The sequence below is a fragment of the Chiloscyllium plagiosum genome, chromosome 36 (genome assembly GCF_004010195.1).
Source record: "Chiloscyllium plagiosum isolate BGI_BamShark_2017 chromosome 36, ASM401019v2, whole genome shotgun sequence".
In the NCBI taxonomy this organism is placed as follows: domain Eukaryota; kingdom Metazoa; phylum Chordata; class Chondrichthyes; order Orectolobiformes; family Hemiscylliidae; genus Chiloscyllium; species Chiloscyllium plagiosum.
The window spans coordinates 3,226,468-3,251,716 of record NC_057745.1 but is presented as its reverse complement, the minus strand read 5'-3'; the positions used below and the strand labels follow the sequence as shown (position 1 = coordinate 3,251,716).

The following is a 25,249-nucleotide window of genomic DNA, read 5'->3' as shown; positions in this document are numbered from 1 at the left end:
GGACAAGCCAAACCAAGACATGTGCGAGAATTCCTAGAAGCATGGCATTCCAACCGGCAATCTATCAACAAACACACTGACTTGGACTCCACCTCCCCCCATCCCAGCGAAAAAGACCACCACCAACCCAAGGCAACCCAAACGCATAAATAAATAAATACTACCAATGCTTCACTAGAGGCTCACTGATAATGTTACCTAGTGTGGTGACAAAACGTCTGAAAATGAACCTTCCAGCTCAACGAGCAAACAATAATTAATATTTGGAATTCTGAATTACTACAGCTGTTTGGGAGGTGGGATCACATTTCATTTTTTTTAATCCCCTTGATTTTGTGGCAGCAACTTCAATTTTGAGTCTATTTTGACAATTTTGTTTAAAAGGACTGATCCTAAGCATTGATGATTTTATCAGGTTTATTGCCGGGTCAGACCACTGACCTCTGAAGATACTGAATGTTGTGTTGAACTTATCAGTAATACTACAATACAGCTCCATCCTCCTGATGGGATTAAAGTCAACAGGAATGGTGAATTCAAAGAGGTAACCTGAAATATGAGACCCTTTTGATAATAGCCTTTTTCTTATTGGTAAAATTACTGTGTGATGTTAAATGCACTAATTTTGGATTTTTAGATGCAGTATTCTTTTAAAGAAGTGTTTGGAGCCTTTACAACCCAGAAGGAGCTATTTAATGTTGTCGCACGACCCCTTGTGGAAGATCTGATACATGGCAAAAATGGTATGCTAAAACTTAATTAGGCGAATGAAAAATAAATAGGACTGCTTTCCAACTCTAGGATAAAAAATTCTAGGTCATTTGTATTAAGAATTACTCCACTATTATATATCTGATTCAGCATTTCTGAACCTCTAAGTGATTTAACTCAGCACCCAACATGATCTATCTGATGCTAATGAATCAGAGTTCAAGTTATTAGGTTCCAATGGAAAAGATACATGAGGGCATGACTGTTATGACTTTATTTGGTTCTATCTTTATCTGGCTTTATGACATAATACAGCAGGGCTGTAAACTAGCAACAAATAGCTGGCACAGCAAGTTCTATTACTAGTACCATAATGTGAGGTAATTGTATTTGGGCAAGGAGGCAAGAGTGTTACTGCACCTGAAATGCATGTCTGCTGTCTGTCAGGTTTGCTGTTTACTTATGGTGTTACTGGAAGTGGGAAAACGCACACAATGACTGGATCTCCTGGAGACGGAGGCCTTCTGCCTCGTTGTTTGGACATGATCTTTTGTAGTATTGGACCATTTCAAGCAAAGCGATTTGTAAGTATTACTGAAGGTAATTCACAATGTTAGAACATAGAACATTGAAAAGTGCAGCACAGAACAGGCTCTTCGGCCCACGACATTGTGCCAAGGATTAATCCTAATGTAAAATAAAATAACCTAACTTACGCACCCCTCAATTCACTGCTGTCCACGTGCATGTCCAGCAGTCGCTTAATTGTCCCTAATGACTCTGCTTCCACCACGACCGTTGTGAATTCCATGCATTCACAAACTCTCTAAGTTTCTTACCAAACTTCTAACTTGCTCATTAACTCAAGAGTTAAATGGAAGACTGTCTTAAAAGTGAAGTCCCTAGTTATTTTAATTATCTGTTTTGATTTTTTTTGAGTGGTTCCCTTCTAATCTCACTTTTGGGATTAAAATTCTGGTCATTTGGTATCAGTTGGAAGCTATCTTTACTTTCGTACAAAATGCTAATTTGTAGCATGAACTTTCCACTTTTGTTCCAATAGTTTGCCTTAATTGTGAACAAATGACTATCAGATTGTTCTTGCAGTTTTCAGCCTTTCTTACAGTTTGAGTGATATTTGATGATTTTCACTAACACTTGCTAGGAATTTAAAGAGTTTACAAAAGCTCATTTCAGACTTGGATTAATAAAATGTATAAAAGGGGAGAAAGTTCTTAAGTGAATTGTGTAAGAAACAAATAAGTGGCCATTGATTTATAATTAAGCATTCGAAGAATATTTTTGTCAGGTGGGGATTGAACATGAAAGTGAGATTAGAACAGATATATCTGATGTGGAGCTAGACATGAACGTTGACTGAAAACACTGTCCTGAAATTTAACATTGACAAATCAATGCTAAGTCTAAGCACAACCAACTATGTAAATATGGTGACAACAAGATTATATCAGAGATTTGGAACTATGTGGTCTGTAATTTGTCTCCTACCGCTCTGAAGGGAAATCTAGAGGGCGTGCTCTTAGACCACCTTTATGGATGCGCATGAGAGCATATGTCTTACCCTGAAGATCTGCAAGGTGAAGATCCACTGTCAACTTGGAATCTGACATTGTGAGACAAATCCCAGATGATCGAGCTCCATGGGGAAACCTTAGAGAACGTTGACCGCTTACAATACCTCTGAAGTGTCCTGTCCGCCAAAGCAGCTATTGAGGAAGAGATCCAGCATTGCCTTTAGTGTGCTAGCACAGTCTTCAACTGCCGGAGGAAAAGGGTCTTCGAGAACCACAACATTAGATCTGACACCAAGATTATGGTTCATACCTGTGGTGGTTCCTGCCCTCCTATATTTGGCTCTGAGACATGGATGGTCTATAGCAGACACCTCAAGGCATTAGAGCAGTAACACCAGCACTGTTTCTGCAAGATGCTGTGAATCTGCTGGGAAGAAAGGTGCATCTGCACCAGTGTCCTCGACTAGGCCAGTATCCCTAACACGAGGCACTGACCACCCTTGATTAGCTGTGACACTCTGGGCATATCGTCCACGTGTCTGATAAGAGATTCCCCAAGCAGGTACTGAACTTTCAGCTTTGAAATGGCACGTGAGCCACAGTTGGACAGAGGAAGCTCTTCAGACCCTCAAGGCATCTCTGGGGAAGTGCAGCATTCCCACAGACACCTGGGGAATCACTATCCAAGACCATCCAAAGTGAAGGAGCAGCATCCGGGAAGGCGTTGAGCACCTTGAGACTTTTTTGGTGGGAAAAAAAATGGAAACCAGGAGAAAACAGTGAAAGGAATGCACTGCTGTATTAATATCCCAACCACCCTTCCTGTGACCACTACCTGCCCAAGTGTAACAGAGCTTGCAGTAATCACATTGATCTGTACAGCCACCTACAGACTCACTCTGAGTGGAACAGCGTCATCTTCGATTGCAAGGCACTGTGATAATGATCCCCCCAAAGTCTGTCCATGATCTACAAGGCAGAAGTCGGGAATGTAATTGAATATACTCCACTTTCCTGAATGAATGCAGTTCCGATCACACTCAACATGACACATCCAGGACAAAACTGCTTGTTTGATGTGTTGTATAATGCCTTCAATCTTTGCTCCCTTCACAAGTGACACATTGACAACAGTGTGCATCATCCACAAGGTGCTCTGCATCATACACGCACGATGGCACTTTTCAAATCCATAATCTCTATTAGATAGAAGGGCTAGGGCAACAGGTACTGGGAGCACTGCCACTTGCAAGTTCCTCTCCAAGGTGTACACTATTCTGAATATTAACACTCAGTTCCTTCTGTTACTGAGTCAAAACCCTGACACTTTCTTCCTCACAATATTGAGTGTCCATACAGCTCCAGGACAGTAGTGGTTCAACAAGACAAATACCACTACCTTCTCCAGAATGATTGGCGATTGTCAGTTCTCAGTAGTGAGGAGTTTGGTGTAGTCCGAGGAGGTAGGAGATGTGCTAAATATGTATTTTGTCTTTTTTTCCAGCGTGAATACTGACAGTGTTAATGAGAATACTGAGGTACACGCTATTAGACTAGACAGGATTGAGGTTCATAAGGAGGTGGTGTCAGCAATCCTGGAAAGTGTGAAAATAGTTAAATGGGATTTATCCGAGGATTCTTTGGGATACTAGGATGGAGATTGCAGAATCTTTGGCTTTTATCTTTGCTGTCATTGTCTACAGCAATAGTGCCAGAAGATTGTAGGATAGCACATGATGTCCTCTTGTTCAAGAAGGGGAGTAGGGACAACGCTGGTAATCATAGACCAGTGAACCTTACTTTGGTTGTGGGTAAAGTGTGAGAAAGAATTATAAGAGAGGATTTATAATCCTCTAGAAAGGAATAAGTTGATTAGGTTTTGTGAAGGACAGGTCATGTTTCACAAACCTTATTGAGTTCTTTGAGATGGTGACCAAACAGGTGGATGAGGGTAAAGCAGTTGATGTGGTGTAAATGGATTTCAGTAAAGCATTTGATAAGGTTCCCCACGATAAGCTACTGCAGAAAATATGGAGGCATGGGATTGAGGGTGATTTAGCTGTTTGGATCAGAAATTGGCTAGCTGAAAGAAGACAGAGGGTGGTGGTTGATGGGAAATGTTCATCCTGGAGTTCAGTTGCTAGTGGTGTACTGCAAGGATCTGTTTTGGGGCCACTGCTGTTTGTCATTTTTCTAAATGACCTGGATGAGGGTGTAGAAGGATGGGTTAGTAAATTTGTGAATACAACTCAGGTCAGTGGAGTTGTGGACAGTGCGAAGTACATAGATAAGCTGCAGAGCTGGGCTGAGAGGTGGCAAATGGAGTTTAATGTGGAAAAGTGAGAGGTGATTCACTTTGGAAGGAGTAACAGGAATACAGAGTACTGGGCTAATGGTACGATTTTTGGTGGTGTGGGTGAGCAGAGAGATCTGTGTCCATGTACGGAGGAACCCCAGCATTCGATTATCTGAATAGTGGATTATCTGGCAAGATCACAAGGTCCCGATGCTTGGCTAAACTATGTTATCTGGTATTTGATTATCCGGAATTCGATTAACTGAATGAAATATTCCCCGCCCGTGTCCTTCGGATAATCAAGATTCCTCTGTACGTAGTTCCCTGAAATTTGCCACCCAGGTTGATAGGGTTGTTAAGAAGGCATATCGTGTGTTAGCTTTATTAGTAGAGGGATTGAGTTTCGGAGCCATGAGGCCAATGTTGCAGCTGTACCAAACTCTGGTGTGGCTGCACTTGGAGTATTGCCCACAGTTCTGGTCGCCGCATTACAGGAAGGATGTGGAAGCATCAGAAAGGGTGCAGAGGAGATTTACCAGGCAGTCAAGCAACAATTTGATTTCAGATAGTCAACATGGTTTCGTCAAGGGCAGGTCATGTCTCACAAACCTTATTGAGTTTTTTGAGAAGGTGACCAAGCATGTAGATGAGGGTAGGGCAGTTGTTGTGATATACTTGGACTTCAATAAAGCCTTTGATAAGGTTCCACGTGGTAGGCTGATGGAGAAAATGCAGAGGTATGGAATTGAGGGTGATTTAGCAGTTTGGATTAGAAACTGGCCTTCTGGAAGAAGGCAGTGAGTGGTGTTTGATGGAAAATATTCAGTCTGGAGTCCAGTTTCTAGTGTCCAGTTACTAGTGCTGTTTGTCATTTTTATAAATGACTTAGGTGGATGGATTAGTAAATTTGCAGACGACGCTAAAGTCGATGGAGTAGTGGACAGTCTGGAAGAATGTTACAGGTTGCAGGGGGATTTGGATAAACTGCAGAATTGGGTTGAGAGGTGGCAAATGGAGTTCAATGCAGCTAAATGTAAGGTGATGCACTTTGGGAAGAATAACAGGATGGCAGAGTACTTGGTCAATGGAAAGATTCTTGGTAGTGTGGATGTGCAGAGGGATCTTGGAGTCCATGTGCATAGATCCCTGAAAGTTGCCACCCAGGTTGATAGTGCTGTTAAGAAGGCATACGGTATGTTAGGTTTCATTGGTAGAGGGATTGAGTTCCAGAACCGCAATATCATGCTGCAACTGCACAAAACACCGGTGCGGCCACACTTGGAATATTGTGTACAGTTCTGGTCGCCCCATTACAAAAAGGATGTGGAAGCATTGGAAAAGGTGCAGAGAAGATTTACCAGGATGTTGCCTGGTCTGGAGGGAAGATCTTATGAGGAAAGGCTGAGAGACTTGCGTCTTTTCTTGTTGGAAAGAAGAAGGCTAGGGGGAGTTTGATAGAGACATACGAGATGATCAGAGGATTAGATAGGGTAGACAGAGAAAGACTTTTTCCTAAGATAATGATGTCAGCTTGTATGAAAGGGCATAACTACAAATTGAGGGGTGATAGAGTTAAGACAGATGTCAGAGGCAAGTTCTTTACGCAGAGAGTGGTAAGGGCTTGGAATGCCCTACCTGTTAAGGTAGTCAACTCAGCCACATTAGGGAGATTTAAACAATCCTTAGATGAGCACATGGATGATGATGATGGGATAGTGTAGGGGGACGAGCTGAAAAAAGTCCACAGGTCGGCGCAACATCGAGGGCCGAAGGGCCTGTTCTGCGCTGTATTGTTCTATGTTCTATGTTGCCTCCTATGGAGGGAAGGTGTTATGAGGAAAGGCAGAGGGACTTGAGGCTGTTTTCTTTAGAAAGAAGAAGGTTGAGAGGTGACTTAATAGAAACCTACAAGATGATCAAAGGGTTAGATAAAGTGGACAGTGAGAGCCTTTTTCCTCGGATGGTGATGGCTAGCATGAGGGGGACATAGATTTAAATTGAGGAGTGATAGATATAGGACAGGTGTCAGAGGTAGTTTTCTTTACTCAGGGTTGTAAGGGTGTGGAATGTCCTGCCTGCAACAGTAGTAGACTCACCAACTTTAAGGGCATTTAAATGGTCATTGGATAAATATATGAATGATAATGGAATAGTGGAGGTTAAATGGGCTTCATATGGGTTTCATAGGTCAGCGCAACATCGAGAACCAAAGGGCCTATACTGTTCTGTTCCTTTGAACAAATTTAATTCCAGTAGCCAATGGGCTCTGTACTAGTTCACCGGTCTGAAGTTCCCTTTCATCTGAAAGAATTGCTGTACTGTGAGCATGGGTTTGTGTTGGAATTCAGTTCCTCCCTGTCAGTTCTAAGAAGCAAATAGATGTGTGTGTAATATCCCTGTTTTCGGTCAGAAGTCACAGGCCACCAGGTTATAGTACAACAGGTTTATTTGAAATTACAAGCTTTCGGAGCGCTACTCCTTTGTCAGGTGAAGTGCTCTGCGTGCTCAGGTAAAGGAGCAGTGTTCCGAAAGCTTGTGATTTCAAATAGATCCTTTGGACTATAACCTGGTGTCGTGTGACTTCTGACTTTGCCCGCCCCAATCCAATACCAGCATCTCCACATCATCCCTGTTTCAGTTTCACACCATCATAGTTTGCTCTGGAGATCATCAGGCATTTCCGTTCTGTGATGGCAGTGAGGTCAGATGTCATTTATCAACCTAGAATTCTGTGTTCTGCACAAAGTCTGTCTATTAATATTGTTAAATAGAGCTACAACCTGCCGGTTCTTGGTAATTCTGGTGCCACTTAAATCTTGCAACCCATATTCTGATAATAAATACAGCTTGTTGGATGCTCATACTTGAGTAACTCACTTCAAGTATGCTACCATGCACAATCTTTGCTCTGTCAAAGGTTTAGAAAGCTGTGCAACTTTTAATGATTTTGAATTGTTTGTATCATCCACAGGTTTTCAAGCCAGATGATAAGAATACAATGGAGGTGCAGGGTGATGTTGATGCTCTGTTGGAGCGTCAGAAAAGGGATGCCCAGTCTTCCACAATCCCAAAGAGCCTTTCCTCCAAGTGGGTACATAACAAAGAGGCAATGTGATGAACTCTGGGTGTGATTTTTGTTTTTCAGTCTAGGAATAGAGTTTTCAATTTATCATCTTGAAGTTTAGATTTTATTGAGCGCAGTTTTTTTGCACTTAAAACCCTTTTGCAAAATTTTAAGTCTGTCAAACTCATTTACAGAGGAACCTCGATTATCCGAATATCAATTATTCAAATATTAGATTATCCGAAGGAGATCTCTAGGTCCCGATGGAAACAGCTCTTTGAAGTAATGTTTCTAACAGTCATCGCGTCTTTTGTTTACAGTGATTAAAAGTGAATTCAACTTACTGAAATGCTGCTGAGAACAGTCCTGGACTGATGGGAGCCCAGGCATCATCTCCAAATGACTGAATTCCTGCTCTCTCTCTCCCCACACACTTTCCCTGGAGGTCTACACAAGCATGTACCCTAAACCCCCCTTCCCCCAGATAATCTCTCCAACATTGTCCAGTACAGGACAAAGGTGGAACCCATCAAAAAGATGCAATAAAAACATGTCCGTGTGTGTATGCGCACATGCTATTTGGAGACTCACTGGTGTTGGGTGGAGTTGAGGGGCGGGCGGGGGCTCGCGTGTGGTGTGCTGCTGCCTAATCTCCTGAACATGGAGTGGACTTAGCAGAAAACTCCAAGCCCCAGCGGAAAGGCATTGAATCAATTAACCGAAAAATCAATTATCTGATCGAAATAGTGCCTGCCCATCTCGTTTGGATAATCAAGGTTCCTCTATATGTTTGTGTGAAGTAGTGCTTTGAATGAAATCTTAATTTTATTAGACTGGGGAATGATCTTGATTATTTCATCATGTTAACCTCCGGACTCAGGGAAAGGTTCTTAAAGATCAAGGGTTACAGTGGGAAAGTGGGAGAATCGGGTTGAAAAACTTATCAGCCATGATTGAATGGAGGAGTACATGGTTGAATGACCTAATTTCTGCTCCTATATCTTAAACCTTTAAAGTGACTTTCTCTTATTTCTTCCTCGCTTCTGAAATCATGATCACCTCCAGACGTCCCTGGCCCAATCACCTTGACTTGCCTGGAGAGCATTCTCTGTGGTGTCCTCTTGCTGCCAGAAATCGTACTCCTATATAATGGGCATACACCAATTCCTACTGGGTTCAGACTGGAACTTGCTTTGGAACACAACTGAGAATGCGTGTTAACTTCAGTTACACACTGTGGTTATTTGTTGCTTGCCTTGTCTGTATGCCAAATTTGTGCCTTTAATAATGCAGGCTTTACTGTGAGTGCTTACTGTTAAAACTTTCTAATTTTTTTAACAAATTGAGAGTTACTATTTCTACTGTAGTGGATATGATGCAAGTGGGAAGGAGTTGATCTGATGGCTTCACCTTTATAGTGTTGTGAACTTAATTTTGCTTACCTTCTATTGTGCACTCCATTTGTATTCCAGTAATTAACCATAAACACTTGTTACTTTACCTCAACCATTCCTACGTGTTTTTCGAACTGAAAACAGCTTCCTGATGTAATAGAAATGTCCATGATTTTTATTGAGTTAGCTGATCTCTGTTGGAATAGCATTATGGTTTTCGTAGTGTCACTGCCTCTCAAACTCTTGCTGCATTTGATGAAGATAAAATTAGGCTTATGTGTAAATGTCAAACAGCAATTTTTATGGGCTTGTGAAGAATGTTCGCTGTTTTGCTTTGAGATACAGGAATGCAGTTGAATGGAATCCACATCTCCAGTAATATTGTCGCATTTATTAAAGGTTCTCTCTAGTTTTGAAAGAATATGTAAATCTTGCTGAATGAATGCTAAAATCAAGGATTTTTTTTTAAGGTGATGTCTCTTTCTGATCACAGCAGTACTAAATATGTGGTACATTTGTTGGAAAATTTACTTTTCACAGGCATAAAATGGATCCAGAGTTTGCAGATATGATTACTGTGCCTGAGCACTGCAAAGCTGAGAGAGTTGATGAGGACAGTGTTTATAGTCTATTTGTTTCTTACATTGAAATCTACAATAACTATCTTTATGATCTTCTTGAAGAGATACCACAAGATCCAATCAAACCAAAGTAAGTTGCATTAAAACTTTTACAATTGCTATTGTGATGGTGTGCCACTTAAGTGTCTGCCTGCCTGCTCACTGAATCCATGATGTATTTGATAAAATCAATAATATGCTACCAGATTAATATAGTAATGGAGGAATGACTGGAAGCTAGCTATTTCTCCAAAGAAAGAGAAGGAAAGGTGTTTCACCCGAGGTTGTTAGATCTGCAACAGATTTCTGTAATGTTGCCAGAAGGAATGAGCTGCAATCTGCTTGCCCTGCAGGATGCAAACCTTGCCGAGAGATTCAAAAAATTGTAGAAGATGTTTTGTTTTCAATTCAATATTGAAATATAAGCATTAAAATCAGTAACCTAAGTAGAATTGTTGTCTCAAATTTGAAATGGTCCACATATTAATCCATTTAATTTCAAAGTATGTGCAACTGGACAGACTTGCAACTGTGACCTTGTGGAGTGCATGTATGTTAGCTCAATTTTAAAATGTTTTGTCTGCACTTTTGTTCTGTAATTTGAAACTTGACATCCAGAACATCTGAGTCTGGTCCCTCCTTGCATCAATGCCTTAGTCACTCCATGATTATTAACCAAACTACTGATTTAGTTTTCAGAGTGCCAGTTAAGGGCAGAGTACAGAGGCAGGAGGCCAACCATCACTGAAAAGTTCAGTCTGGGGCTTAAGTATGTTACGGGGTGTTATGTTCTATCTGGTGCAAAGAGGTTGCCTTCAGTTATAGGCCAGGGTTTGGCCTCAGCAAAGATGCTGACAACCATATAATGCCGATACTAAGTGGAGTACTCTCTGTAAATTATATGTCCTAGGCGTTTTAACTGACTCTGCACTGCTTGCAAGCAGATAGCCGCCAACTATGCCACCTCCAACCCCAGTTGCAACTATCCACAACTAAAATAGCCCAGAGATACTTTCACACAAATTTGTGACAAGAAATTGTGCCAAATATGCCTCTAATTGTGCCACTGCAGCAATTGTCTTTTTTTTTAAAAAAAAAACTTGGTTCAATGTATTGCTTTCAAACAATTTGAAGATCATAGTGTGATTTTGATTCCATTTTAACATAGTGTAAGACCTCCTTAAACGATTAAATAGCTCATAATGTCAAGTATTTTTACAGAACTTTTTTTTGTTTGTTTAAAGCAAAGTAAACTGTGCAATTTCTTGTTGGTACTTATGCTGTGATTGAATACAAGAAATTCAGCTAGGGTTTAAATATTTAGCTATGGCTTCTAAACTTACTGCGTAGGAGAATTGCATTAATGTGTTGTCACAAATTTCATATGTGCTTTCACTTGAATGTCAACTTGTCCTAAAATGGGTTTTATATTTAAGTTTTGCATAGACAAAGTTGGGATGAGCATGTTTGTATAGGGACAGTGGTTCGGTGGTGTATGGTACAGCCTGTTTGCCTTATTTTGCAATTCCTATCACCAGATACAAATCCAGCCCGCCTTGGAATTGTTCTGTAAGTTTTGTATTCTTGGAGGTTTTCCTATAAGACTTTCTTTAAACCTCATTGGGATATGGACTCAGAATCATAGAATCCCTATCGTGCAGAAAGAGGCTATTTGGCCCATCAAGTCCACGCCGACCCTCCAAAGAGCATCTGGCCCTGTAACCTCTTATTTGCCATGGCTAAATCCACCTAACCTGCACATCTTTGGACTGGGAAGAAACCAGAACACCTGGAGGGAACCCATGCAGACATGAGGAGAATGTGCAAATTCCAAACTTGATATTTGTTAATTCCCTAACTCATCACAACTTCAAGAATGCTGCATTTAATATTTTTCTCAGGTGCCATGGACCAGAAGAAGCTTTCTGTTTGTGCAGTTAACTGATTGGAGGTTAGGGGGGGGGGGGTGGAATTAGGGAGTGGGGTAATGTTCAGGCTAATAAATTGGTGCCACAATTTGCACACACAAATATGTAAATTCACTCACGGTTCCTGTTCCTGATTGCCCCAAGATGTAAGTTTGAATGTCAGACGTTGATAGTCCATTTCCCATCAGCAGTATCAAAGTGACTATTGATGGGTACTAATTATTGAATAAACCAGTCTTAATATCGATGTTAGTAACCTATGACGAGTCTGCATCAAAAAATTAATGCTCCTATTGAAGTTTTAAAGTAATTAAGTGTGCCCGTCAGTTTAGATCTTAGTGGTGTGCGAAAACATTGAATTGCTTTGAATTAACTTGCCGTGTGTGTGCTGTGACTTTTCTTTTCAGGTTCCTTTTGGAAATAGCTAAATATTTCCCACTCCTTAACCTCACCCACCCAAAAAGAACAATCTTACATTATTGTGCTTGCAAAACCAGGAAGAGAGAAGACGGGGTGATAGTTTGTATATATTGCAAGCAGTTCCGGGTCACTTCTTTCACCCACTACCACTACAGCCAAATTGGCTCCTTGTAAATTTGTGTTATCTGAATGTACACCGATCCCAATCAGTACACTATAAAAAAAAAATTTTGAACATCCCGTCTATCATCTATTAAACTGCTATTTAATTTCAAGCCCCAACTTTTTCAAGGTGAATTGAAATCTCCCTTTTTTTCCTTATAATGCAACAAATTTTAAGATTTGAAAATTGAGCAGATTTCAGTATGTGTTCACTCATCTTTGTCAGGGTCCACATAACTGAACTGCTTTTTTTGACACGACTTAATGGTTTTCTTTGTAACAATTTGCCATGTTTCTTTATTAGGTGGAACAGCACTCCTGTGTGGAACGCTGAGTTCATGTACGTCTCTAATGTACAAGCTGCCAGTGGTAATCTGAGTAATTGGTAGACTAGTTGGCTAAAATTTACCTGGTCAATGTTTTATCCTAGCTAATATTGCCCTTTCCTAGCTAACAGATCAATACCGTCAATCTATCCCATGGCTTATTAGTTCTGGTACCAGTAGTGGCCCCAAGCATGTATAAAGCCTCTCACTGCTTGTGCTTAGCCTGTAGCAGGGAACCACACAATGCTAGCCCAATAAATGCTTGATTTTTTAACTTGCTTGGTTGCAAAAGTGTGCATTCCAGAGGATAAGTATTTGGTTTTGATTCATTGTTTAGTAAATACACCTGATGGCAAATACAGGTGTAACTTTGTGAGGTCTCTTTCCCTCCTTTCTTGGTAATGCATTTCGCTTAAACAATGTAAATATCTATTTAGTTAGGGTGGAATTTTGTGATTGACAGATACTCAGCTTACATTCATCCTAAGGGGTAGAAGAGCTCTTCTCAAACATTTGTATTTCTATCAACTTTACAGGTGTTCTTGGAGGTTTGAAGGCTGGGCAGAGCAATTATTTTAAATAGCACATTGCACAACCAAGCATAACCTGAAATGCTGAGTTGGGGCAGAACTTGGACAGTTTAGTCCTTTTTATGTTGTTAATATAAAGCTTGTGCTTACAGTACAGCTTTCATGGCTTCAGATGTTCACTTGTCTCAGAAGCATCTACAACTTCTTCAGTGAAAGTAATTGCTTGTAACGTAGGGGAGTGCAGTAGTTCATTTACATATGCTAAGATCTCTCAAGTAGTAATGCAGATAAGCTTTTTCTGGTTATGGGATTAATATTGGCCAAGATACAAGGAGAGGAACATTTAAAATTACTTTAATGAAACATAGAACAGTACAGCACAGGAACAGGCACCTTGGCCCACCATATCTGTACTGACAATATGCTAATTTGATCTGCCTGCATGTGTTCCATGTCCCTCTATTCCCTGCCTGTTCATGTCTGTCTAAATCCCTCTTAAATGTTATTGTATTGGCTTTCACCATCTCCCCTGGCAGTGCATTCCAGGCTCTGTTTTAAAAAAAAACTGCACACATCTCCTTTTAAACAACCTCTTCTCACGTTAAACCTATTTCCCTAATATTTGATATTTTCACCCTGGGAAGACAATTTTATCCACTCTATCAAAGTGTCATAGAGATGTACAGCACAGAAACAGACCCTTTGGTCCAATTCGTCCATGCCAACCAGATATCCTAAAGTAATCTAGTCCCATTTGATGCATTTGGCCCATATCATGCTAAACCCTTCTTTTTCATATACCCACTATCCTTGCCTTTTATAATTTTACATGCTTCTATCAGGTCACCCCTCAGTTTCCGATGCTCCAGCGGAAACAATTCAAGTTTCTTCAATCTCTCCATATATCTAATACTGTTCATTCATGTACCATCCTGGTAACCCTGTTTGGCACCATCACCAATGCCTCTACATCCTGTATTGTGGCAATGAGAACTGCACACTATATTCCAAATGTAGCCCAGTTAAAGTTCTACAAAGCTGAAACATGAAGAAAAAATTAGGATGTGAAATGATTTTGGAAAAATCCACACTGGTTTCTTGACTTTTTAATTTTTTGCTGTCAAAGTAAACTTGACACACACTTGTAATATAGGTTAAAAGCCAAGGACTGCAGATGCTGGAAACCAGAGTCTAGATTAGAGTGGTGCTGGAAAAGCACAGTAGGTCAGGCAGCATCTGAGGAGCAGGAAAATCGGCGTTTCGGGCAAAAGCCCTTCATCAGGAATAGAGCTATTCCTGATGAAGGGCTTTTGCCCAAAAAGTCGATTTTCCTGCTCCTCGGATGCTGCTTGACCTGCTGTGCTTTTCCAGCACTACTCTAATCTACACACTTGTAACATGCCTGAACATTTTTATTTTCAGAGTAACTTATTGCATATAAGTTTTCTACTTTTTAAGCACTTCACATATTTGCAAAATACTACATTCAAAATAAAGTATTAGTGGAGAGTTAGTTTCTGGGTGCACAGAGGGCACCCTATATTTTCCTACTTGCTTTAAATTGTTGAAGCTTTGGTTGTAAATGCCACTTTAGGATACTGATTATTATACACTCAATTCAAATTGTTTTCAAGATAAAGTGCATGACGGACAATATCTGTCCTATTTGGAAATGGTAGTGAATTTGAAATACAGCTTTAAAAATTTGTAATATCTGGGTAAGTTTTTTTTATGTGGATGATTTCTACAGTTGTTTGCAGTTCTGCTTCACTGCTTAAGATGACTCCTGGTTTATTTCTCATGAACCAGGATCACTTTTCTAGATTAAACAAGCAAAATGGTGCTGTTATGAAACCTGCTCAAATGTATTGTCCTGCATGCATTTGCAATAATCTAAAATTGATTTGGCAATCCCACTTGAAGCTGGCCTCCTTGAAACAATCTAGAAATGTCCTATGCAATTTATAGGCAATCAAATTTCAGTTTATTGATAGTTGCATGAATTGCATTTTAAAGTTCAACAAAGTTAAACTGTAATGTTTGAGTTAAGCTAAAAAATCATCAGGTAGGTAGAACAAGAAATGAATCCATTCTTAAGAAATACATTAATGTAAAAGTCTGTTATCTACTATAAAGAGAAATGCATTTAGACTGTTCTTTGTATTTTCCATGTGGATAAATTTAACATTTAGTTAAAATGTTTTTTCAATTTGTTGTCTGTCATTCACGTCAGTGAAACTAAGGTTGTAGACTAGTCAGTCTCTTCACTGCTCCCCAAGCCTAAAATGCATATGCAATTTATTTTTATGCTAAAATTTTGACTAGAATTTATGTAGTTGTCCTAACCTTTTTAAAGAAAAGAACTCCTTAGATGTATTTTGGCACAGTGTATAGATTTCTGGTATATTGAGTACATTGTCATTGTTGGACCTTTCCTTTTAATATCACTTTGAGATTTAAGTAGTCAATGTTTGCTTATAGACCTCCACAATCGAAAATTCTTCGAGAAGATTCTAATCATAACATGTATGTGGCTGGTTGCACGGAGGTAGAGGTGAAGTCTACGGAAGAAGCTTTTGAAGTATTTTGGAAAGGTGAGATTTGCACTTTAGTTGTCGTCATTTTTCATCTTGGTATTCCCATTGTTTTTTATATCTTCCATGAAGTTAGAATGAAACTGCATCACATCCAAATGTATTTCAGCTTACATGTGGTTCTAGGATAATGCGCATTTTGGCAGCATGATTTTACTGTAACATCGCTGAAGAATTAGGGAACAGCATTTTGCTTACCTCCATTGGCAATAGTGAGAATTCAGTGGGTACTGGTTCGCATACTTTGTCCTGCACATGCATCAATGTGTGCGCTGAAATCTCTGTTCTGCACATGTGCAATGTTATTGTCGGCCTTTGTGCTGTTCTGCACATGCACCAATGTGTAGGGTGAAATCTGCCGTTCTGCACAGGCGCCAATGTCGGCTACCAACAGAGCAGCTTTCTGTGAGAGATACTGTACAGAGCTCATCTCTGTTACATTTTTTAAATGTGTTGTGTTAAATTTACTTTTGATAGTAAATATGATTTATACCTTCATACTTTGCATTAGACTTTTGAGTGATTATGAGTGGTTTCTTTAGTGCTGGTCTGCCCCTAACCCCACTTTTTCCATAGGCCCCGTTATTCCTATAAAGCGAGTTGTTGCTGGAACGTAACTATATGGTGTTTTAGGCGAACTACCTGTAGTCGAAGATAGTTTAGATTCCAAAAAATGACTCTGGTATTTCGATTTCTACTTAAACTGGATAAAATTGTTGTTAGAAATTGGGTGATTTTGGTTCATCTTAACTATTTGGCATTTGTGAGAATATTCTGAAGCTCAACCTATGTACAGAATATTTTGTTATATTTGGTATTTGAAAGCAATGTAGGAACCTGGGAATGCAAAGAACCAGGCTGTTGATTTGTAGACAACATTGTATTTATAATCATGATTGCCGGACGGAAATCCAATCCTTGCTCTTCTTACCTGCCTTTCCATTTATAAACCAGGTTCTTGGCACTCTTTCTCTTTGCAGGCCAGAAGAAACGACGTATAGCTAACACCACATTAAATCGAGAATCGAGCCGTTCACATAGTGTTTTCATTATCAAGTTGGCTCAGGCTCCATTAGATTCTGATGGGGACAATGTCCTTCAGGTAAGTGGCACCATGGAAAATGTTTAATTTATTGCCTTTGTTTGCCAGTTATTGAGAATCTAAGATACCAACGTTACAAATGATTGGAATATTGGGTAGCATTGCCCTACAGGTTTATGTCATTTATGTCCAGCTCCATAAAGTCAATCTGAAAATTTTATTCAGTGTAATGTATATTCTGAGGAAGACTTTGTTTGTTTTCTTTTTAAATCCTTTTTGAAAGCTAGTACAGTTACAATATTTAAAATACAGCTGAATGAGAATATGATTAGGAGGGATATGGGCCAAGTGCTAGCAAATGCGACTAGATTAGGTTAGAATATTCGGTCGGCATGGACAAGTTGAACCGAAGGGTCTGTTTCTGTACTGTACATCTCTGTAACTCTCTCTCTCTAATATACTTTTTTCTATCCATGAACCCCCACCCCTTAACCTTGTTTGTTGAGCTTTCTGCTGCCTTTGACCTTGCTGTATGAAACTTTTCCACTAAAAATCCATTACCTCTACTTTTTCCTCCAGTTAACGGTGTATTTTTTTTTGTGCGTGTATGTAAAGATATATATAAGTCGCTTGGGTTTTCCTTTCATCTTAGGCTAAGGATCAGACAATAGTGAGCCAACTGTCCCTGGTGGACTTGGCAGGAAGTGAGAGAACTAACAGGACAAAAGCTGAAGGCAGTAGATTGCGAGAGGCAGGTAAGGAATTTTGGAAAGCAAAAGATTGCTTGTGAATATGTTTGTAGTCCAAATATTTTTTGACTTGATAACTTTGTTTTGTGTCTGTGTTGCATACCTGTTGTTTTTAACATTGTTGATATTAGTTTTATTTCAATTTTCTGTGTGGGCTGGAAGGTGTCGTTGCCTGAAGCTGATGCTGCGTAAGGAGCTCTGAATATGTTTTACAGTTGGGAAATTCTGTTTTTTTTAACCCAAGTGACTCGAATGTCGACACTTGAGCAAGGATGTTCATGCAGCAGCATAGCGAGTACTTAAGATGGGTTGAGACAAGATTCCAAGGCTTTGCTTTTGAACACAAACCATAGTTGTTTTCTTGCTGGCTTCTAGGATATAAAAGTCCAAACTCCTAAAAATGGACATCCTTTCAAAGCAGCACTGGTCTTGGGCAATTTTCTTCAGGTTTTGACCTCATTTGCAGTCCCAAATGAAATGTTCTTTTTAAAGATAGGCATTGAAGTATAACTTGCTTTACAACCTACTGACTAACATTTTCCATCTTGCTTCAAAACTAATCTTCACATGGTTTTACGTACAAATTGACTTCCACTTTTAATTTTTAAACTGGCTACGTATTTGAATTTTTGAAAATTTATCCAAACATGCCACAGGTCTGTTTGATTCCTAACTTTGTGAAATAGCCTCATTTTACTTCTCTAAAAATTAAAGTCCTGACCAATGTTGGCTTTTCACATGTATTTGTATACTTTCATGATATGCATTTGGGTGATTTTATTATTTCTCGTGTGTCTGAAGTTGCAGCATACAATTATTGGATCAAGAATCAATCTGTAATTACCTCCTGGTAAATTATGTTTTGAGATTAAACATCCAGATTGCTGTTAATGTCGATGTAAAACTTGGAGAGTCTTGTGATTTTTGTATCCTCGGTCTTATCCCTCTAATTCTTATGGTTAGGTTTTCACGAGAAATGGCAACATTTAGCAAAAAAAAATCTTCATAGTAATGAGCAGAAATACTGTTGTGCACTAGAATCAATTAAAATAAATTAACTTCTCAATATTCTCTTATGCAGGGAACATTAATCAGTCATTGATGACATTAAGAACATGTATTGAAGTACTAAGAGAAAACCAAATGTATGGAACAAATAAGGTAATGTTTCTCTGTTTGAATTTCATTAGTGAGTTGGATCCAAGCAATTTAAAATACTCATAAGGTATTAACACAATGAGATCCACAATGCTTTGAGACTGAAACTTCAGTGCAATATTCTTAGCTCTTGTTTTTGCACAGATTACTTGTAAAGGATATCAATAAATAATTTCGGTGCAAGGTGTCATGTGGGAGCTTTTCTCTTTACAGATGGTTCCGTACAGAGACTCAAAGCTCACTCATCTTTTTAAAAATTACTTTGATGGTGAGGGAAAGGTTCGGATGATTGTATGTGTCAATCCCAAAGCTGATGACTATGAAGAAACCTTGGTGAGTGTTGCCAGAAGAATGTGGGAGATTGTCATATCTATCAGCGCCTCTGAACATCCTTAGTCTTTGGGCAATTCCTGATGAAGGGCTTTTGCCTGAAATGTCGATTTTCCTGCTCCTCGGATGCTGCCTGATCTGTGCTTTTCCAGCACCACTCTAATCCATTAGCGTATTATTGCTGAATAGGTGCCCCTTGAGGCAAGATGTAGTGCATCTGGGCTATATCCCAACTTCTTGACACTTTTTAAATTTGTCTTTTTTTTTGATGAGGAGGCTATACCTCTAAAGCATGCTTTGAGGTTTGTAAAGAGCTTTTGTTTCTTGGTTTCTTAAAACAAAGTTGGCATCTTTTTCAGTCAAGATCCTAATGACGTTTTGAATTCACGCTTGGGACGTTCTAATTTGAATTTTTTTACATTGCAGCTGGTTATGAGGTTTGCTGAAATGACTCAAGAAGTTGAAGTGGCTAGACCTGTAGATAAACCAATCTGTGGTCTCACTCCAGGCCGTCGATACAGGAATCAGGCTTTCAAAGAAGAATTGGCAAGGAAGCTAGAACTACGAGGAGGTCCCATGTATGGAGGTACCGTACAGTGTAAAGAGCAAAATGTTGATATTGGGATTGATTTTAGTTTAAAATGGGCATTAACCTGTTTGAAATGAATTCCCAGAGTTTCAATAAGAGTCTGTATGTGGTGTCCTCCTTTCTAGATGATTCAAATTCAACCTTGCTCTCCTCATCCAAAATCCAACAAGTTGGTCATGTCTGCAAATTTGATGCTCGATACACAGTTATGCGTGTTTTAATTAAAGTTTTGCTCCTTTTTACTCTTTGGAATTGGCATTTCAGGAGATGCACCCTAAAATATTTGAGAAAAAGAAACTGGGATTTACATAACACCTTAACACCTTTCATGAACTGGGAACATCCCAAGATGCATTGTGTTCAAGTGTAGTCCTTATTATAACAGAGGAAACAAAAGCCAATATGCTCTCATCAACCTCCCAGAAAGTCATGTTCAAAATCTGTTTTGGTGATGTTGATTTGAGGGATAATTATTAGCTCAGAACACTAGGGACAACTTTCCTCCTCTTTGTTGTAGCCCTATGGGATGTTTGTATCTTTCACATTCACCTGAGAAAGTAGATAAAGCCTTGGGGTAATGTCTTATTTTTAAAGCGTAGCACATCCTCAGAACTGTGGTGGAATTTTGTTCAAGTCACTGAAGTGGCAGTGGGGGGGTACTCATGGTCTGCTGACTGTTACCAACTGAGTCTTGGTTGAGAAGTCAAAACCTGCACATTGTGTACAATCTGAAGAATGTATTTGCTTTTAGAATTAGAATCAAGTTTTTTTTTTCCCCAGCAATAGATCTTTTTGCTTGAACAGAACTTTATCTTTGCCCCGCTCTGTGTGTTTTTTATTAGATTAAAAATCTGGCCTGGCCATGATTATTCTTTGCATTTTGATGTAGTATATTCTATTTGCTCACTAAACTCCAGAATACAAATATTGGTTTCACAAACTGAAGAAAAACTATTTTGCCCTTTGTAAATTTTCTTAGACAAAAATATTTTAAAATTTGCTTTCTGTTGTAATGCTAATTTTTTTTTGCAATGGGGAAGGAAGAGCACCTTTTCAAATGTTAAAATCTTCAATAAAAAACAATGAAGAGTCAAAGGGCTTTGAGGACAATAATATTTGCTTTACAATCCCAAATGAAGTTTTTTTTCTTTTTTTTCTTGCATGTCTGCCATCTCAGAAGACTTGTCTACTGCAGAAGCTCTGCTGCAAAGTTTTGCATCATTGCCTTCAGTTGAGTTAACTGATCCCAATGACGAGCAAACTTTACCACGTTTAATAGAGTGTTTGGAGCAAAGGTATAAAATACGCCAAATGGCAGCTGAGGAGATGAAGAAAACTGGTATGTAACGAGCACAGTAAAAATGTCCTATTTTGTTGAATAGTGTAATCCTTTAACACCCCTTCAATTTTGGCTTTAAGAAAACTCTAGAAATTTCTTTTGCTCTAATGTTGCTCAGTAAACGCTATCAGAGGGATGATTCACGATTGGGACAGTAAGTTCGCAGCAAAGGACAATTACATACAGGATCAGCAAGAAAAACTGCTTGAAAAGGACCGGTTTCTTAATGGACAAAAAGCAGAGACTGAGCGACTGGAGAAGAAAGTTAAAACCTTGGAGTACAAGGTGATTTTCTTTTTTCTGCTTTTTTATTTGCTCTGGACACCAGGGCGTGAGTAAGTATGTGTATGTGATTTGTGGCTATGAATATCTGTACATTATATTTTTAGTTGATCGGCACATTCTCAACATTTCAAAGCATGCTATTTGATGTACCTGTAGCTAGCTTGTGACCACTCTCTTCTATTCCAGTGCAGCTTTTCTTAGGCTTATTAGCCATCTCTGTGAGTCGAATGACGACTTCTACCTACAATCAGAATTAAAACTGTTGTAATTCTGAACAATTAGTACTCTAGAAACTAATTTTGCCTTGGTGATGTTGAATTGCGTAAGTGGTAGGTGTGAATAGGTCATGATGCTCATTCTAGTAGCACCTTTTTATGGATAAGGACAGCTTTGTTTTCACAGTACCCAAAGGGAGAAAGTAATGCCAAATCCTACTGTTATTATTCTATAGCCAAATCTAATTTTATGTTTCTATTTCTAAGATTGAGATATTGCAAAAAACAGCAAATATTTATGAAGAGGACAAGCGTGCCTTGCAACAGGAGCTGGAGGAGAGAGACCAAAAGCTGCATCGAGAGTTATCAGATAAACGGCGCTTGGAGCAGAGAATGCAAGGAGTGATGACAGATACAAAGATGAAATGGGAGAAAGAATGTGTGAGTAATTTGGGTTCTGAATTCCATGATCTACACAGGGTTACCATTTTAGTACTTCCAGTTTTGTGTTCAATAAAGCTCTTTTTAAAATGAAAATACAGATGTTCAGAAATTAAAAAACAACTCATCATGCAATGTGTGAATTAAATGGAACAGCTGTGGTTGAAAATATGGCAATTCAGTGTGAAGACTTCCAGAACAGTATACATCTTGCATATTATTGCCATTAAAAAGGAATATTTTGTACAAACAAGACATTAGGATATTTTGTTAACAATCAGTATTTACAAAATAATTTGAACATTTATATTAAGGCTCTTGAGACTTTTTTTTTTCTTGAAGGGTATGTCTTTTGCAGTATGTGATTTTTTTTTTGTCTGCTTCCATTGTTTTGTAATATGAAGTCTCCAAGCTGACTTGCATAAAACAACATTCTAACTCACCGTCAATTTGTGTATTCTGCCATAGGTGAGTTGTGTGAGTTATAATCTCTCTCTCTCTCTCTCTCTCTCTCTCTCTCTCTCTCTCTCTCTCTCTTACCTGTACCATTCTTTTCATTTTCCAATATCTTCTGCAATTGTCAACCCATTCAACAATTTTTTTATGGTGGTCTTTCTCCTTTGTTTTATCTCTGCAAGTCTATTTGCTCTTAAAATGCCCTACACAGGCTCTCTGCCTTCCTACTTATATTTTAACAAATTTCCTTGTTCATTTACTCTCCTCAGCATTTTGTCATATACATTTTCAATAAACAAACCCTCTCCTTTGTTTTCTAACAATACACATTTCAAAATTATTTAGCAGATTAGTCTCTACATTGCTCCATTTGATCCCATTATTGTGAATACCTTTGCCTTTGACCTCCCCAAGTGCATCACATTGTACATGTCTAAGCAGAATTTCATTTGCCAATTTTCTGCCCATCTGATCAGTCCAACTCCTTTTCAGTTTCACTTGGTTCTAACTGCTAGGTAGCTGTGCTCTCTGCCTTTTGTCTCATTTGCAGATTTCTCACAAGTCATGTATCTCACCAGTCTGCTCCAATGTCTTTGAGCACTATTGAGTTTAATTGTTCAAATGCTTTTAGAAAATCTACAAAAATATAATTCCTGTCTAAACTCCAGACTCTGCATCCTTCTCTTGTCCCTTTTCCTACCAAGCATCCAGACCTGTCATTTTAAAAGTAGTTCTGCACCTTCCTAGCCATTAACTTTGTTATAACACTCAAAGCAACCTTCAATGCTTGGGTGATTAGACTAATTGTATGATAGTCAGAACAGCATTCTTTTAGCTGCTTTCTTTGGGTGATCATTATAGTTTGCATTAAGTCCTCGGGCATTCTCCAGATAAGTAAATATCTTTGTAGGGCTTAGTAAACATTTGATGTTCAGTTCAATCCCATGTTTTTAATCAACTCTGTAGGTATTCCATCGATTTCCAGCAGCTTTTTGGTTTTTTTTTTTTATCGCCTTGCTGCTTTTATCTCACTCCAGTATTTCTAGTCTAATTAAATCTGATGTCAACATTACTCTTTCTCCTATCAGTTCAGTTTGGGTGTCTCCTTGTTCTCATATACTTGTATTTTAACTTATCTTCAATATTCTACTGATTTTTATTTTTTGACATTTGCAGCATTACCAACCTAAAACAAGTTTTTTTAAAATCCTTCCTCTTAACCATATGTTCTTTGTGGCTCATTCTTTGGCCTGTTCTTCAATTGATTTACATTGCTCTTTTGAGTTGATGATATCCTTGAATTTTCTAAATAATGCTTTGCTTATATCTTTCAGATAGTCATACAGATGTACAGCATGGAAACAGACCCTTCGGTCCAACCTGTCCATGCCGAACAGATATCCCAACCCAATCTAGTCCCACCTGCAAGCACCCGGCCCATATCCCTCCAAACCCTTCCTATTCATATACCATTCCAAATGCCCCTTAAATGTTGCAATTATACCACTTTCTCTGCCAGCTCATTCCATGCATGTACCACCCTCTCTGTAAAAAAAAGTTACCTCTTAGGTCTCTTTTATAACTTTCCCCTCTCACCCTAAACCTATACCCTCTAGTTCTGGACTCCCTGACCCCAGGGAAAAGATTTTGTCTATTTACCCTATCCATGCCTTTCATAATTTTGTAAACCTCTATAAGGTCACCCCTCAACCTCCGCTTCAGAGGAAACCGTCCCAGCCTGTTCAGCGTCCAACCTTGGCAACATCCTTGTAAATCTTTTCTGAACCCTTTCAAGTTTCACAACATCTTTCTGATAGGAAGGAGTCTAGAATTGCACGCAATATTCCAACAGTGGCTTAACAAATATCTGTACAGCCGCAACATGACCTCCCACCTCCTATACTCAATACTCTTGCCAATAAAAGAAAGCATACCAAACGCCGCTATCACTATCCTATCGACCTGCGACTCCACTTTCAAGGAGCTATGAACCTGCACTCCAAGTTCTCTTTGTCCGGCAACACTCTAGGACCTTACCATTAAGTGTATAAGTCCTGCTAAGATTTGCTTTCCCAAAATGCAGCTCTTGCATTTGTCTGAATTAAACTTCATCTGCCACTTCTCAGCCCATTGGCCCATCTGGTCCAGATCCTGTTGTAATCTGAGGTAACCCTCTTCGCTGTCCACTACACCTCCAATTTTGGTGTCATCTCCAAACTTACTAACTGTACCTCTTATGCTCGCATCCAAATCATTTATGTGAATGACAAAAAGTAGAGGACCCAGCACCGATCCTTGTGGCACTCCACTGGTCACAGGCCTCCAGTCTGAAAAGCAACCCTCCACCACCACCCTCTGTCTTCGACCTTTGAGCCAGTTCTGTATCCAAATGGCTAGTTCTCCCTGTATTCTGTGAGATCTAATCTTGCTAATCAGTCTCCCATGGGGAACCTTGTCGAAAGCCTTAATGAAGTCCATATAGATCACGTCTACCGCTCTGCCCTCATCAATCCTCTTTGTTACTTCTTCAAAAAACTCAATCAACTTTGTGAGACATGATTTCCCATGCACAAAGCCATGTTGTCTATCCCTAATCAGTCCTTGCCTTTCCAAATACGTGTACATCCTCTCCCTCAGGATTCCCTTCAACAACTTGCCCACCACCGAGGTCAGGCTCAGTGATCTGTAGTTCCCTGGCTTGTCTTTACCACCCTTCTTAAATAGTGGCACCACGTTAACCAACCTCCAGTCTTCCGGCACCTCACCTGTGACTCTCATCGATACAAATATCTCAGTAAGAGGCCCAGCAATCACTTCTCTAGCTTCCCACAGAGTTCTAGGGTACACCTGATCAGATCCTGGGGATTTATCCACCCTTAAGCGTTCCAAGACATCCAGCACTTCCTCCTCTGTAATCTGGACATTTTGCAAGGTGTCAGCATCTATTTCCCTCCAGTCTATACCTTCCATATCCTTTTCCACAGTAAATACTGATGCAAAATACTCGTTTGGTATCTCTTCCATTTTCTAAAGCTCCACACAAAGGCCGCCTTGCTGGTCTTTGA

General features: G+C 39.4%; 1 protein-coding gene across 10 annotated transcripts in view; it reads left to right on the top strand.

Annotated features, from left to right (window-relative positions):
• kif23 (kinesin family member 23) overlaps positions 1-25,249 on the top strand; it is a 47,375-nt gene that overhangs the window by 9,813 nt on the left and 12,313 nt on the right. For 5 of the 10 annotated variants that reach the window (XM_043677169.1, XM_043677159.1, XM_043677161.1 and 2 more), the window contains exons 3-17: positions 416-544; positions 638-743; positions 1,159-1,295; positions 7,514-7,629; positions 9,541-9,711; positions 12,435-12,470; positions 15,468-15,580; positions 16,561-16,682; positions 17,275-17,377; positions 18,453-18,532; positions 18,743-18,862; positions 19,286-19,445; positions 20,626-20,787; positions 20,906-21,072; positions 21,555-21,728. In XM_043677169.1, the coding sequence (XP_043533104.1) occupies positions 416-544; positions 638-743; positions 1,159-1,295; positions 7,514-7,629; positions 9,541-9,711; positions 12,435-12,470; positions 15,468-15,580; positions 16,561-16,682; positions 17,275-17,377; positions 18,453-18,532; positions 18,743-18,862; positions 19,286-19,445; positions 20,626-20,787; positions 20,906-21,072; positions 21,555-21,728 (1,896 nt within the window). The remainder of the gene's footprint in view (positions 1-415; positions 545-637; positions 744-1,158; positions 1,296-7,513; positions 7,630-9,540; positions 9,712-12,434; positions 12,471-15,467; positions 15,581-16,560; positions 16,683-17,274; positions 17,378-18,452; positions 18,533-18,742; positions 18,863-19,285; positions 19,446-20,625; positions 20,788-20,905; positions 21,073-21,554; positions 21,729-25,249) is intronic. The other 5 variants (XM_043677164.1, XM_043677168.1, XM_043677163.1 and 2 more) reach the window with 3 other exon arrangements.